Here is a 12,828-nt window from a genome sequence, read left to right as displayed (position 1 = left end):
CTCTGTGACTATCATAAATAAATAAAAAAAAATTAAAAGAGTAAATCTCTCACTTTTTTTTTTTTTAAATCTTAAAGAGTGATATTTGGAGGAGAAAAATAGTGGTGGATGGCAATAGCAGTGTGGAAGTTGGGACTAGGGAGTGTACGGGAACAAGATGGTGATGATCTCTAGGTTTTGTATGTTTGTTTTTAAGTAGACTCCACACCCAGCTTGGAGTGCAACATGGGGCTTGAACTCATGACCCTGAGATCAAATCACCTGAGCTGAGATCAAGAGTTGGTCACTCGACTGAGCCATCCAGGTGCCCCTCATACTCTCTAGTTTTGATTTGTTTCATGGAATAAATGAATGGAGATTGAGGAGCAGATTATATTAATACATTAATAAATTACACATTAATTTATTAAATACATTAATAAATTATATTAACTGTATTTATAGCAGCCTTATATTTACACCCTACCTTTAATTTTTTCAAGACTGTTACACATTATCTAATCTTTAGATCTATAAATCTTTTCATCCCACTACTGTATAGAATGTTCTGTCTAAAGGAATGCAGAGGAGGCATAAAGCCTGTATTTTGTCCCTAAGATTAGAACGACTACATTCCCTCCCTTGGGCTGCCAGAATGCCTGGCACCTTTTTCAGATGGATGAGGTATATAAGTGACAGAGAACCTAACTAGTGCTTCACTTTCAGTGTGTATCATCTGGAGGTGCCTGTTAAAAATGTATCTTCTGGGGCCCTAATCTTGAGATTCAGATTCTGCAAGTCTGGGGTAGAATTCTTAGGTCTGCATTTTTAGCAAGTGCCCCTGGTCCACTTGGATAGGTGATCCAAACCACACACTTCTAGAATACTGGCTTAGGAAAATCCTTCTGTGCCATTTTGTTTTTAGGCAGGTCACCTGGAAACAGCATGTGAACGGTATTTTTTTTTTTTAATATTTTATTTATTTATTCGTGAGAGACAGAGAGAGGCAGAGACACAGGCAGAGGGAGAAGCAGGCTCCATGCAGGCAGCCTGATGTGGGACTTGATCCCAGGTCTCCAGGATCACACCCTGGGCCAAAGGCAGGCGCCAAATCCCTGAGCCACCCAGGGATCCCCAATGAATGGTATTTTATTTTATTTAAATTTTTTTAATTTTTCTTATTTATTCATAGAGACAGAGAGAGGCAGAGACACAGGCAGAGGGAGAAGCAGGCTCCATGCAGGGAGCCTGACGTGGGACTCGATCCAGGGTCTCCAGGGTCTCCAGGATCTCCAGGATCACGCCCTGGGCTGCACGCGGCGCTAAACCGCTGAGCCACCGGGGCTGCCCAATGAATGGTATTTTAAAAATCAGTCCGGGGGCACCTGGCTGGCTCAGTTAGTAGAGCATTTGACTCTTGATCTCAGGGTTGTGAGTTCAAGTCCGTATTGGGTGTAGAGATTGCTTAGAAATAAAATCTTAAAGAAAAAAAAAAAGTTTAAAATTCCCCTTTGGTCACATTGACACGCTTGAAATAATTTTTGTCTCTAATAGTCCTGCCCAGGGTAGTTGAAGCCTGGGACACACTATTAGGGAAACAACTGTCAGAAGAAAGAACAAGACCAGATAGGAAGAAACAAGGAGGAAATCTGATGAACAGAGTCACTGGGCAGGCTGGAGCTTGCAGAGGAGACCAGACACACACGTTCCCCATCGATATTCGTGTTCCCTTTTAGTGCCTGATATACGAATGTTCAACGAGTACTGGTTAAAAGAGTAACAAAGACGTAGACACAAAAATATTAAGAAAAAGATCCCTCAGGATTGCTTCTCAGGCCGTTAAACTCAAGACACTCGCATGAAATCTCATATTCTCCTTTAGTGCTAGTTTCAACATAAATTAGATGTGGAGACTGAAAGCAAAACAACACACAAAGCGGCCGCGTGTCCCATGAGGCTCCAGGGCAAGGGACACGCAGAAGACAAGGAGGGAGCAGGACACACGGGAAAGCAACGCGGCCGTCGGTCGGAGGAAAAGAGAGCAGCCCGCTGCCCCACGCCCTTGTATTCCGCGGACCGGAAGTCGCGGGGCCGGGCCACGCCCGCTTCCGGCACCATTTCCCACGTGACTTCCTGCAGCGAACATGGCGGCTCTCAGGGGTGTCCGCTGGCTGACCCGAGTGAGGCCCGGGGTCAGGTCGGGCCGGGGGCGGGCGGGGGAGCGGCGGGTTTGTACCGGGTTCATGCAGTATTCGGGGTCCCGGACCCTCACGCCCGACCTCATAGGCGTGTGCGTCTGTGTCGCAGGCGCTGGTCGCTGCCCCGAACACCGGGGCATGGAGGAGCCTGGGTACGTCGGCCGTGGCTCACGCCGCCTCGCGGAGCCAGGTAAGGGCAAGTCTGTCACCGGTCTATCCGTGCCCCTGTCCCCTCATTCCCTCTCCCCGGGAACCTCTGCTCCCGCCCCAGCTCTAGCTGTGATGGCTCCGCTTGCAGGCTGAGGACATGAGGGTGGAGGGCGCCTTTCCCGTGACTATGTTGCCTGGAGACGGTGTGGGGCCTGAACTGATGCACGCTGTCAAGGAGGTGTTCAAGGTGAGTGTGGCCTGGGGGCGTCAGCCAGCAGGGACCGTGAGGTGGGTTGGAAAGGACTTACTCGATCCTGACCCAGAGGTTTTTGGGTCGTGTCCTTGAAGGCTGCCTCTGTCCCGGTGGAGTTCCAGGAGCATCACCTGAGCGAGGTGCAGAATATGGCATCTGAGGAGAAGCTGGAGCAGGTGTTGAGCTCTATGAAGGAGAACAAGGTGGCCATCATCGGTATGTGTGCCCCCTTGCTCCTCCACCCATGTGCCGTTTAAAATCACATGAGCAAATGTTTTTTAAGCTTCTTTGGGCACATACTAGCACATTCAGTCCTCTAAGCTCATCACTATTTTGTAGTTATTTGTTTCTTATTTCTGGGAATTCAGGAGTTGAGAGATGGTGAGTTGAGAGATCGTTAGTTGTCCTTGTAGGAAGGCTTCAAGGGGGTACATCATGGGTCATCAAATCTTGTTAATTCTGTTTCTAGAATAGTGCTTCTAGCTGCCTCTTCTGTCTTCCCCTCTGCTTGTCTGCTTTAATCTCATTAGTTTTTTTTTTTCTTTTTTTCTTTCTTTCTTTCTTTTTTTTTTTTGTCTCTAGTTTTGCCTCTACGATCCATCTTCTTCATCTCTTCTTTTGGAAATGCCCACATGACTTTCTCAGGCCCAGCCTTAGCATAGGAAAGTAAATTCTTCGTAAGCTGGCTCTCAGGTCTTCTGCCTTTATTTCCTTGACACTTGTTCTGTGCTTTGGTCACATGGGGCTGTTAATTTCCAAATACAGGACTATCTTAACTTTCGTCATTACTTCTGCCCAGAATGTTCTTCCTTTGATGCTACCTGTTAGAATGGTTCTCACTTATGGTTTTATAGTTTCCTAGGGCTGCTGTACAAATTACCTCAAAGCTAGTGGCCTACAATAACAGTTCTGCTCTCACAGTTCTGAAGGCCAGAATCCCAAAATTAAGGTGTTGGAAGGGCTTCCTCTGAAGGTTTAGGAGAGAAGCCTTCAGGTACTGGTGACTTTTGGTGTTCCTTGGTGTTTCTTGACATATAGTTGCATCCTTACAATCTTTGGCTCAGTCTTCATATGGCTTTACCCCCTCTGTGTCTGTGTATCTGTTTCTTTTCCTGCAGAAGGACTTATCATTGGATTTAGGGCCCACCCTAATTCAATGATTTCAACATCCTTAATTATGTCTACAAACACTATTTCCCAAATAAGGTCACATTTACAGGTTCTGCAGGCTAGAGCCTGGACATAACGTTTTGAGGTCACTATTCAACCTACTGTACTCACTTAACCCAAGGTTTGGCTGAAGTGCCAGCTATTTTATTACATTTCTTGATATTACCAGAAGGAATTTTTACTGTAGGTTCCTGTGCATGATGTTAATACTTACTCTCCCATGGTGTTTATCATGTGTTTCATATTATTTGTCTTCCTTGATCTATTGTTTGGCTCTTGACAACAGGAATTGTGTATTGTGTTTTTTTGGTTGATATTTCCAGTGACTGACATGTGGTAATAAGTTTTGGTTGAAAAAATGTCAAGTAGGTAGACATGCAAACATAAAGAAAGGTTATAGATCTCTTAGCATTGTTTCTCAGCCTATTAAACTTAGGCTCTTTGATAACATGAAAAAATTTTCTGCCCTCCTTTGAGATCATTTTGAAGTTTCAACATAAATATGGTGACTAAAAATAAAGCATTGGGAAAAAATAAAAAGCATTGGACAAGATGTTTCTTGTTTTTTTTTTTTTTTAATTTTTATTTATTTATGATAGTCACACACAGAGAGAGAGGCAGAGACACAGGCAGAGGGAGAAGCAGGCTCCATGCACGGGGAGCCCGATGTGGGATTCGATCCCGGGTCTCCAGGATCGCGCCCTGGGCCAAAGGCAGGCGCTAAACCGCTGCGCCACCCAGGGATCCCTGTTTCTTGTTTTAACTACATTATTCTTTGCCTCCAGAGGCATTTAAGAGTCACAGTTTTGGGAATGGGAGATGAGAGTCTGGGTTGCATCATGTCCCTAGGATTGGACACTGATCTGGATTCCCTTGGGCTTGGCTTGTGCCTGACCCCTTCCCCTTTGTTTACACAGGAAAGATCCATACCCCGATGGAGTATAAGGGGGAGCTAGCCTCCTACGATATGCGGCTAAGGTAGGTGTTGGGGGCTATGGGGCAGAGGAGTCCTGGAGCAGCAGGCATGGTACTAATGGCTCTGCCCCACCCTCAGGCGTAAGTTGGACTTGTTTGCCAACGTAGTCCACGTGAAATCACTTCCTGGGTACAAGACTCGACACAACAATCTAGATCTAGTGATCATTCGAGAGCAAACAGAAGGGGAATACAGCTCATTGGAACACGAGGTGAGGCCATAGAAATTGGGGAAGCCAGGGGTGAAGGTGGGAGAGCGGCATAGCTCCTTCTCTTCTTTCCAGCGTCACCTGGCTGCTTCTCTCTTCTTACCCAGAGTGCGAGGGGTGTGATTGAATGCTTGAAGATTGTCACTCGAACCAAATCTCAGCGGATTGCAAAGTTTGCCTTTGACTATGCCACTAAGAAGGGGCGGGGCAAGGTCACGGCTGTCCACAAGGCCAACATCATGTGAGGGACATGGCTTTGCATGGGGTAGGTTCCTGGGAAGGTAGCCCCTTGCACTCTTGTGACTGAAGCTGTTCCCTTTGGCCTATGGACAGGAAACTTGGAGATGGGTTGTTCCTGCAGTGCTGTGAGGAAGTTGCTGAACTGTACCCCAAAATCAAGTTTGAGACAATGATCATAGACAACTGCTGCATGCAGGTAATGTCCTCCCCATGTCTCTGCTCTCAAGGTACCAGGGATAGGCAGGGAGCAGAACTTATTTCTCTTCTCCATGCCCTCATTTTGCCCCCTAGCTGGTGCAGAATCCTTACCAGTTTGATGTGTTGGTGATGCCCAATCTCTATGGGAACATTATTGACAATCTGGCTGCTGGCTTGGTTGGGGGAGCTGGTGTGGTCCCTGGTGAGAGCTACAGTGCAGAATATGCCGTCTTTGAGACGGTGAGTGAAGTCCCCTCTTTCCCCAGCCCTTTGCATGCCTATCTTCTGACTTGAAGTTCCTTGATAGCTACTTCCCAAGGCGTCCCCTTCCTAAGTGACCCTGGCATGCTCTGTCCTCCTCCCCCATGCCTCTTTCCAGTGTCTCTGGCCTGATCCCTCTTCCTTAATGCCCTTCCCTGACCTTAGCTGTGCAGAACGTCTGCCCCCAGTAACTCTGGTCTGTCCTCTTTCCACAGGGCGCCCGACACCCATTTGCCCAGGCGGTGGGTAGGAACATAGCCAACCCCACAGCCATGCTTCTATCAGCTTCCAACATGCTGCGGCATCTCAAGTAGGTCATGGTGGACTGGGGCAGGAGGCTGGGTGTTTTAAGGGGGAGTACAGACAAGGAAATTGGGGATGAGGTGGGGAGAATCTCAGTTTCTTCCTTTCCACATTGACAGTCTCGAATATCACTCCAACATGATTGCAGATGCAGTGAAGAAGGTGATCAAAGTTGGCAAGGTGAGTTAGAAAGGCTATGGGTTCCAGGGTCTTGGCACTCCTCTTTGGGGAACCTGAATTGGGGCCTCCTTTCCCGCCAGGTCCCCAGAACATCTGCTCTCTGATCTTCCCCTGTGGCTCTCAGGGCTGTTCTTCACCTCCCTTCTCCTGGCTGTTTCATCCTCTGGGTCTCCTTTGCCTCTTGGTTACCGTCTGCTATTCCCTTTCCTGCTCCATCCATTGGCTCTTTTATGGCCATCTTAATGCAGCGCTTGCAGCTCTCTGCCTGGGGAGAGAGCATGGGGGATGGAGGAGCAGAGGGAGATAGCAGGCAGGATGAGGCACAGGTGTCTTCTCCACACTTGGAAGCCCATCCTCTGGCCTCCTTTCCTCCCACCTGGTCTGATTTCCTTTAAGGCATCCTCATCCTGTCTGATGTGCATTTCCCATCTCACTTCATGCTCAGCCTCCCTCCCATCCTGCCCAGGCTGCAGCATAGCTCTGAGAGTGGCTCTGGCCCTCAGCTGGGAGTGGATGGGTCCATGCTCTTCCAAACCTGGCCACCTCCTTGCAACTCTGCTGCATTGCATCTTCTTTCTGGCCTTGCCATCCTTTCTTGGATTCCATTTCCATCACATTGCCCTATCCCCCCTTCATGGGCTCTCTTCTCTTCTTCCCCACGGCTGTTGCCGGTGGTGGCTGTAGGTGCGGACTCGAGACATGGGCGGCTACAGCACCACAACCGACTTCATCAAGTCTGTCATCGGCCACCTGCACCCCCATGGGGGCTAGACCCCTTTATTCCCTCCAACCTCACAAGGACCATACTACCTACACCTCCCTTCAGTACAGTGGACCAGAGAAGAGTTCTTAAATAAATCTTTAGACCATAATCTGGGCAGAGCCTAGGTTGTCCTGGGGCTGGCTTCCTTAGGGAACTGTGTTATTGGAAGGGGGTGGGGGGTAGGTTAGGGATGGGGCCTACCTAGGCCCAGGGATGATGACAATTCTCCCCTACAGGTTCGAACTTCTGACATGGGTGGCTATGCCACCTGCCAAGACTTCACTGAGGCGGTCATTGGTGCTCTGCCTCACCCATAGGTCCACCCATACCCATGTAAGGTGTTCAATAAAACATGGACTCCTAAAAAAAAAAAAAAAAAAAAACACATTGACTCCTGTGAATTTGTTTTTTTATTGGGATATAAGGGTGGGTTTGGAATCATGTGGGTTTACCCCACCTGGTAAAATGTCCATTCTAATCTTCCTGGCATAGTTTCTGGAGCTTTTTCTTTTTCTTGGAGCTGCCGCTCTTGCTGCCAGCAGCCTCTTCAGGTCCACTGCTAAGTGGCTCCTCCTTAGAAGAGAATTTCCTCTTTTTCTTGGGGACGCTCCTGTTTACTGCCTCTTCAGCATTGCTAACTGGTTCCTCTTTGGGAAAAGATTTCTTCCTCTTGGGAAGACTTACATTGCCAGCTGTCTCTTCAACATCACTACTAACCAGCTCCTCCTTGGAAAAAGATCTCTTTTTCTTGGGTTTGGAGATGGAGACAGATGGGTCTTCCATTCCATTCTCCTGTGGAGTCTCCTGGGGCTTCTGCTTTTTCTTCTTTTTGGGTCTTTCACTTTGGGTCTCCTAAAGAGAAATGGGCATGAAACGATCATCCATTATATGGACACACACATACATATTAAAAGTAGCTAGGGCAAAGACTGGTGTGAATGATGTGAAAACTGCCCAGTGTTTCTGGGATGGTTTTTAATGGGCACTAGAAATCCACCCCAAAGATGACTCCCACTTAGAAAGGAAAAATGTGTTATCTAAGCCCATGAAACAGCTTATAGAAAAACCCACAAACCATCATGCCAGGTTGCCAAGGGGACACTGAAAAACTTCACAAACTGGGTACCTCATGAAAATCCCAGGGTGGATCCTGATGTAGCATTATGGATACCTCCCTGCCCCAAGCCCAACTATGAAATGCTACCACCTCCAGACATACGGCTGAGGACACGCAGAGCAGGAATTTATACTACCCCCGGTTGAGGACTCCTGGGAGGCAGCCGAGGACAGAACACTTGCCCAGGGACCGGGTGTGCTACAACCAGCTCTCTGGGCTCCTGAGCCAGTTCTCTCAGCACCTATCTCCTTCCTATAGAATCAAGAGGTAGTTGAGATGTTTCAGGTCCTTATTTCAGTCCAAAAGTCTGGACTCAAGACCATGGCTTGAAGTAGCATATCCTCTGTTCTGCTGTGGAGAACCCTACATCCAGGGCCTTCACCCTGGGCTGAGGGCTGTCCTGCCCACTGACCTCATACTCCTCTGGGGTACTACTGTTTTCTGAAGATGCGAGGGCAAGGGCGGCTAGCCGTTTCTTCTCCTTCTTCAAGCGTTTCTTCTCCTGCTTCTCCAATTTTCTAGCCATCTCAGCAGCCGCTTCCTCTGCCTGGCCAAAGAAAGGTACTGAAAAGGCCCCAAAGACTGCAGTATCTCCAGATCTCCCTTCTGGCTTCATTGGATCAGGCTCATTAAATCAGTTTTTTGCCTCCACTCTACAAAGTCAGGCTAAGCCTGTTCATCACCTCCAACAGCCAGTTTTGGTCCCCATCCCCTCTCTCACCCCAGCAAGTCCAAACTGACCTGAACCATTGCCTCCTTCATGACATCCAGATTCTTTCGTGGAATCTCTCCTGTCTCATAGAAGGATAGCCGCTCCTCAACTTGCTCTCGAAGCTTCTCCCCAAATACACTTGTGGGTACCTCTGGATGTGTGCGTGTGTGTGTGGGTAAACAAAACCTGTCAGCCCCTAAAGGACCAGCTATTTCCCACCCTGTCTTCCCTCTACCCTCAGCTTCACTCAGACCCAAAGTCTCAACACTCACTAAGTGAACTGCTGTTGACGAAAAATACTGCCATCATTGTAGAAGCTGCTAGGTAGTCAGCCTTCCCTCCCTCCCAGCCCCTTCACCTCCAACCCCCTCCACCCATACCAGAGAAGCAATCAATTCGTGAGGCAATACTGCATTTGTTTGCCAGGTATCGGGAGATGCGGCCTTTGTTCTTGGCAGCTGCTCGGCCAATGAAGGTGGAGTGGAAAATGAGTCCATATTTTGGAGTGTTACCCCTGGTCTTCAGGGCTCTGGGAGAAGAATATTTAGTGGGGAGTTTTAAGATCAGAAATTTCAACTCTACTAGCCAAGGCAGCTCCTCCCCTCCCCTGTATCCCCAGTCTCTATCCAGTGAGCCTCAGGCTAGACTGGGTCTCTACCCCCACCTCATGCCAACCCACAGCTCCCGGAGGCAGAGGGAAGGCATCCAATGTCGCTGACCTGGAAATCTGGTCCCTTTGCTGGGCCCTAGGAATCACTCAGACACCAGGGCTGGCCATCACCCCCATAGCAGAGGTCTGTATAGGTCAGGGAGCCCTGGTCAGCCATCACTGTGATCCCCAAACAAGCAGTGGGCACCGGAAGTGGCACCTGAGTGTGGGCAGGTGCCCTCACTGGTACCTGAACAGGGCCTTTTCAGCCCCAAGGATCTGCACTGTGGACGCTGGATACTTGGCCAAGTTGGTGAGGCTGCCAGCATGAGCAATGAGACGTGCACCTACCTGGAGAAGGATTCAAGGAATTAGAGAGGCTGGAATTGTCTATCTCTCAACTGCACAATTCTGCTTCAGCCCATTAAATGCGACCAAGGAAGAGAACATGGGTCAAGAAATACAGCAGTGTGGACCTACGCTGTTAACATTCCTTAACCCCATTTTATGTTCCCCACAACGCACCGCTTCCCCAATTAGGGCTGAGAGGCTGGGGGCTACTTGGCTCATCTTGGACCGCAGGTAAGTATGCAGGCTCTGGCGGTACTCTGACAAAGACACCACACGACTGGAGAAGCTCTCGATGTTTATCAGGTCGATGGCTGATATGTCCATGCCTAAGGGACACCTAGTGTGAATGCAGGACCAGATATCCACAGCCCCAAATTTATTTTGGCCACCAGGCTATACTGACCCATGGAGGATCGCGAGGCATCCAGAATAGCCTTAGCCTTGGCCCCATCCATTGTCAGCTCTTCCAGCTTCTCAAGCTTCTCCTCATTCAGCTCCCTTCGGTTTCCAATGAACTGAGCAAGGCGGCAGTATGTAGCATTATCGTTGATGATCTTCACCAGTTCAGGAAAGTGATACCCATACCACTCCCTGCAGAGAGCCACAATCACTCCCTGCTCAGCGACTAGGTCTCAAAGCTACAACCTCAGCCCTCTATTCTTTACCCAGAGAAAAGGAATCAAGTACAATGCAAAACCTCAACTCCGTGTCCTCCCATTCACAATACAGACCAGGCAAAGAGCCTGGGCTGGGGTGTATATGGGTGGATTTACTCTACCTCCTCTTTCTGTACAGCCAGTGTAAGAACACAGCCTGTGGTAAGCACTGGGAGGCTCAGCCCCACCCCACATTTTCTACCCACAGGAAGTGGTCCTGATTTCAGCATGTGAAATTAGCTACACCACAGGCCAAAGACCCTATTTTCAAGGGTCACTTGGGCACTTTACCTGACACGCATGGAAAAAGTATTAATGTCCTTATCCAGCTGGTCCAGGAGGCTGATGGACTGGATAATCATATTGTCCACCCGGTTCACATTAAACTTAACTTTGGCACGAGAATAGCTGTGTCCCAGCCCCAACTGGGCTTTACAAGCAGACAGATCTGTCAGACCTTTCACCAGGTTGTGGAAGTGCAGACGAACCCCTGGAAGAGGACAAGTCAATGAGCAAGGGAAGGCTCTAAGCCAGTTACGGTGCGCATGGGCACCGAGCCAAGCAGAAGGGCTTCCTAGAAGCAACTTTATGCGCCCTGGTTAAGTGACTAGATCCCCCCTCACAGATGTCAAGAATGTTGTGAATGTTAATAGATGGTCCCACCTCGCAGGATCTCAGCTATCACGCCTCCAGTCTGGCAGTTGTACCCTAATTCTTCTTGTATAGCAGCACCGATCTTGGGGTCTCCAACCCCCAGGAGTACTTTCTTCTTTTTGGATGGCAGGTGAGTCTCCAAGAGCAGGCGGAGGTCCTCATGAACGACACCTCAAGGCAAAGAATAGAGCTCCCACTAACATGCTGAAATCATAAAAGGATCCTGTCCCCTTAACTGCTAATTAAATGACAGACTGATCCTACATTGGTCCTACAGAGCATGCTGAGTTCCTTCTTTGCTTTAGGCTTTGCTCAGAGACATGGAGACATCAGTGATTGCACTCAGGGGATTGACAGACTCAAGTCATCACTGCAAAGCCTGCATCAACTATGGGAGGAATAGGACTCAGGTCTTTTTTTTTTTTTTTTAGGACTCAGGTCTGATAGCATGAGTGTGAAATACAGAACTGAAACCTTAAACCCGGAGAAAGTATAGTGGTTAAGTATTTAGTATTTGATTTGCCTTTTGGAACTAAACTTATTTTCTTGCCTTTTCCAATCACTTCAATAATAACCAAAGAACCACCTTTAGCATTAAAGCACGCCTACCAGATTCCACTTAATCATTTATCACTGTCAGGACCACAAAGAAAGCCTCTATCCTGGAATATACACTTTAAACTTTTAGCATACCATATTCCTCAGACCTTGGGTTCTGTTTTAAACTACATCCTGTACACATCAAATACTGCCCAACACGTATCAGATTTGTAAGAAAGCTGAGGAAAGGAAAACGGGATCATGAACTCCCTATGAGAATAAAAGCAGCAGCAACTAAACCTGCGGTTATCTCCCTCAAATACCTGGTGGTGGTCGACTCACCTTCGGACACAGCGTTGGCATTTTCCAAGGCAACCTGGGAGGAGGCGAAGGGACAAAAGGCCACGAGGCGAACGATGTTGTGGAACTTGCCCAAGTTGAGCACGCACTCCTCCACCTTCGGGGAGAAGAGAGCGTGAATAGCCTTCCTCCCTCGCTCTTGCCTCTAGGGCGCAGTAAAGCAGCGGTTCTCAGCCCCGACCGCATGTCAGATCCGCACGCTCCGTAAATGAGTCGATTACAGGCCCTAAATCCCGGGGTGCTGGCTTCTACATGCTCCCAACGCGACTCTAGGCACGGATGCGCGGAGGACCCCCGGCTCCCGGGCTTTCCGGCCCAGCGCACCCCCCAAAGCGCGGCCGGCCACGTGGGAGCGCGCGGTGCATGCTGGGGCCCGGCGGCCCGGGGGGCTGCGGCGCGGCGGCGAGCCCACCGCTTCCACCCACCTGCGGCAGCAGCAGGCTGATCTCCTCCACCTCCTTGAGCGCCAGCAGCGCGTAGCCGACCGCGTGCTCGAACAGCACGTGCAGCAGCACCTGGGACGGAGCCGGGGCGCGAGCGTCAGCACGGTCCCCGCGTTCGCCTGACCCGGCTCCCAGCGCAGGCCCTGGCCCCGGCCCCGGCCCCGGCCGCGGCCCCGGCTCCCGCCCCGACTCGGCCCCTACCCGGCCCCAACCTCGGCCTTCGTCTCACCCGCGCCCACAACCACTCCTCACCATGGCGCCCGCTCCTGGCCCGGCTCGCAATGCGGCGAGCTGGGTCTGGCGCGCCGACCCGGGCTCCGGAGGCCACGCCCCCGAGCCGCCGGCCAATCAGAGGCCGGGGACGATACCTTTGCGGGACTTCGGAGGGGTCCGCCGCGGTGGTGTCGCCCGGAGGGCGGGAGGGCCAGCGCGGGCGCGCGGGCGTCTTCCGCCTTCTGCCGCGGCGC

The 12,828-nt window shown here is 50.0% G+C and overlaps 2 protein-coding genes and 5 non-coding genes across 10 annotated transcripts; 1 reads left to right on the top strand and 6 right to left on the bottom strand.

Annotated features, from left to right (window-relative positions):
- Nucleotides 1-2,042: 2,042 nt before the first annotated feature.
- IDH3B (isocitrate dehydrogenase (NAD(+)) 3 non-catalytic subunit beta) lies at nt 2,043-7,266 on the top strand. Of its 4 annotated transcripts, none has more exons than XM_041733194.1 (12): nt 2,043-2,159; nt 2,287-2,367; nt 2,476-2,574; nt 2,676-2,796; nt 4,668-4,728; nt 4,805-4,937; nt 5,042-5,175; nt 5,268-5,370; nt 5,466-5,612; nt 5,849-5,943; nt 6,056-6,116; nt 6,801-6,988. In XM_041733194.1, the coding sequence occupies exons 1-12, from the start codon at nt 2,124-2,126 to the stop codon at nt 6,885-6,887; spliced, it is 1,158 nt and encodes a 385-aa protein (XP_041589128.1). In that variant the 5' UTR covers nt 2,043-2,123; the 3' UTR covers nt 6,888-6,988. The 4 variants fall into 4 exon arrangements, with proteins under 4 accessions (XP_041589128.1, XP_041589129.1, XP_041589126.1 ...); XM_041733195.1 differs by lacking the exon at nt 6,801-6,988 and adding an exon at nt 7,116-7,266 and having other exon boundaries at nt 2,044-2,159; XM_041733192.1 differs by having other exon boundaries at nt 2,104-2,171.
- A 5-nt stretch (nt 7,267-7,271) lies between these two features.
- Nucleotides 7,272-12,700, bottom strand: NOP56 (NOP56 ribonucleoprotein). The gene is made up of 12 exons (XM_041733191.1): nt 12,614-12,700; nt 12,344-12,433; nt 11,901-12,015; nt 11,028-11,189; nt 10,656-10,854; nt 10,112-10,299; nt 9,883-10,034; nt 9,608-9,708; nt 9,089-9,237; nt 8,738-8,859; nt 8,409-8,543; nt 7,272-7,731 (listed from the first exon to the last, which is right to left on the bottom strand). Exons 1-12 carry the CDS (start codon nt 12,614-12,616, stop codon nt 7,354-7,356), a joined length of 1,794 nt encoding a protein of 597 aa, XP_041589125.1. The 5' UTR covers nt 12,617-12,700; the 3' UTR covers nt 7,272-7,353.
- LOC121478486 lies at nt 8,614-8,684 on the bottom strand. The gene has a single exon (XR_005984493.1). It is a non-coding gene; the product is annotated as a small nucleolar RNA SNORD57 (small nucleolar RNA).
- Nucleotides 8,952-9,022, bottom strand: LOC121478487. The gene has a single exon (XR_005984494.1). It is a non-coding gene; the product is annotated as a small nucleolar RNA SNORD56 (small nucleolar RNA).
- On the bottom strand, nt 9,460-9,545 carry LOC121478497. Its single transcript, XR_005984502.1, has one exon. It is a non-coding gene; the product is annotated as a small nucleolar RNA SNORD86 (small nucleolar RNA).
- On the bottom strand, nt 10,413-10,543 carry LOC121478491. The gene has a single exon (XR_005984497.1). It is a non-coding gene; the product is annotated as a small nucleolar RNA SNORA51 (small nucleolar RNA).
- On the bottom strand, nt 11,327-11,394 carry LOC121478500. Its single transcript, XR_005984504.1, has one exon. It is a non-coding gene; the product is annotated as a small nucleolar RNA SNORD110 (small nucleolar RNA).
- Nucleotides 12,701-12,828: the final 128 nt, after the last annotated feature.

The sequence above is a fragment of the Vulpes lagopus genome, chromosome 18 (assembly GCF_018345385.1).
Source record: "Vulpes lagopus strain Blue_001 chromosome 18, ASM1834538v1, whole genome shotgun sequence".
NCBI classification, from domain to species: domain Eukaryota; kingdom Metazoa; phylum Chordata; class Mammalia; order Carnivora; family Canidae; genus Vulpes; species Vulpes lagopus.
Note: the sequence above shows the minus strand (reverse complement) of the source record. Positions and strands in the feature narration are given on the sequence as shown.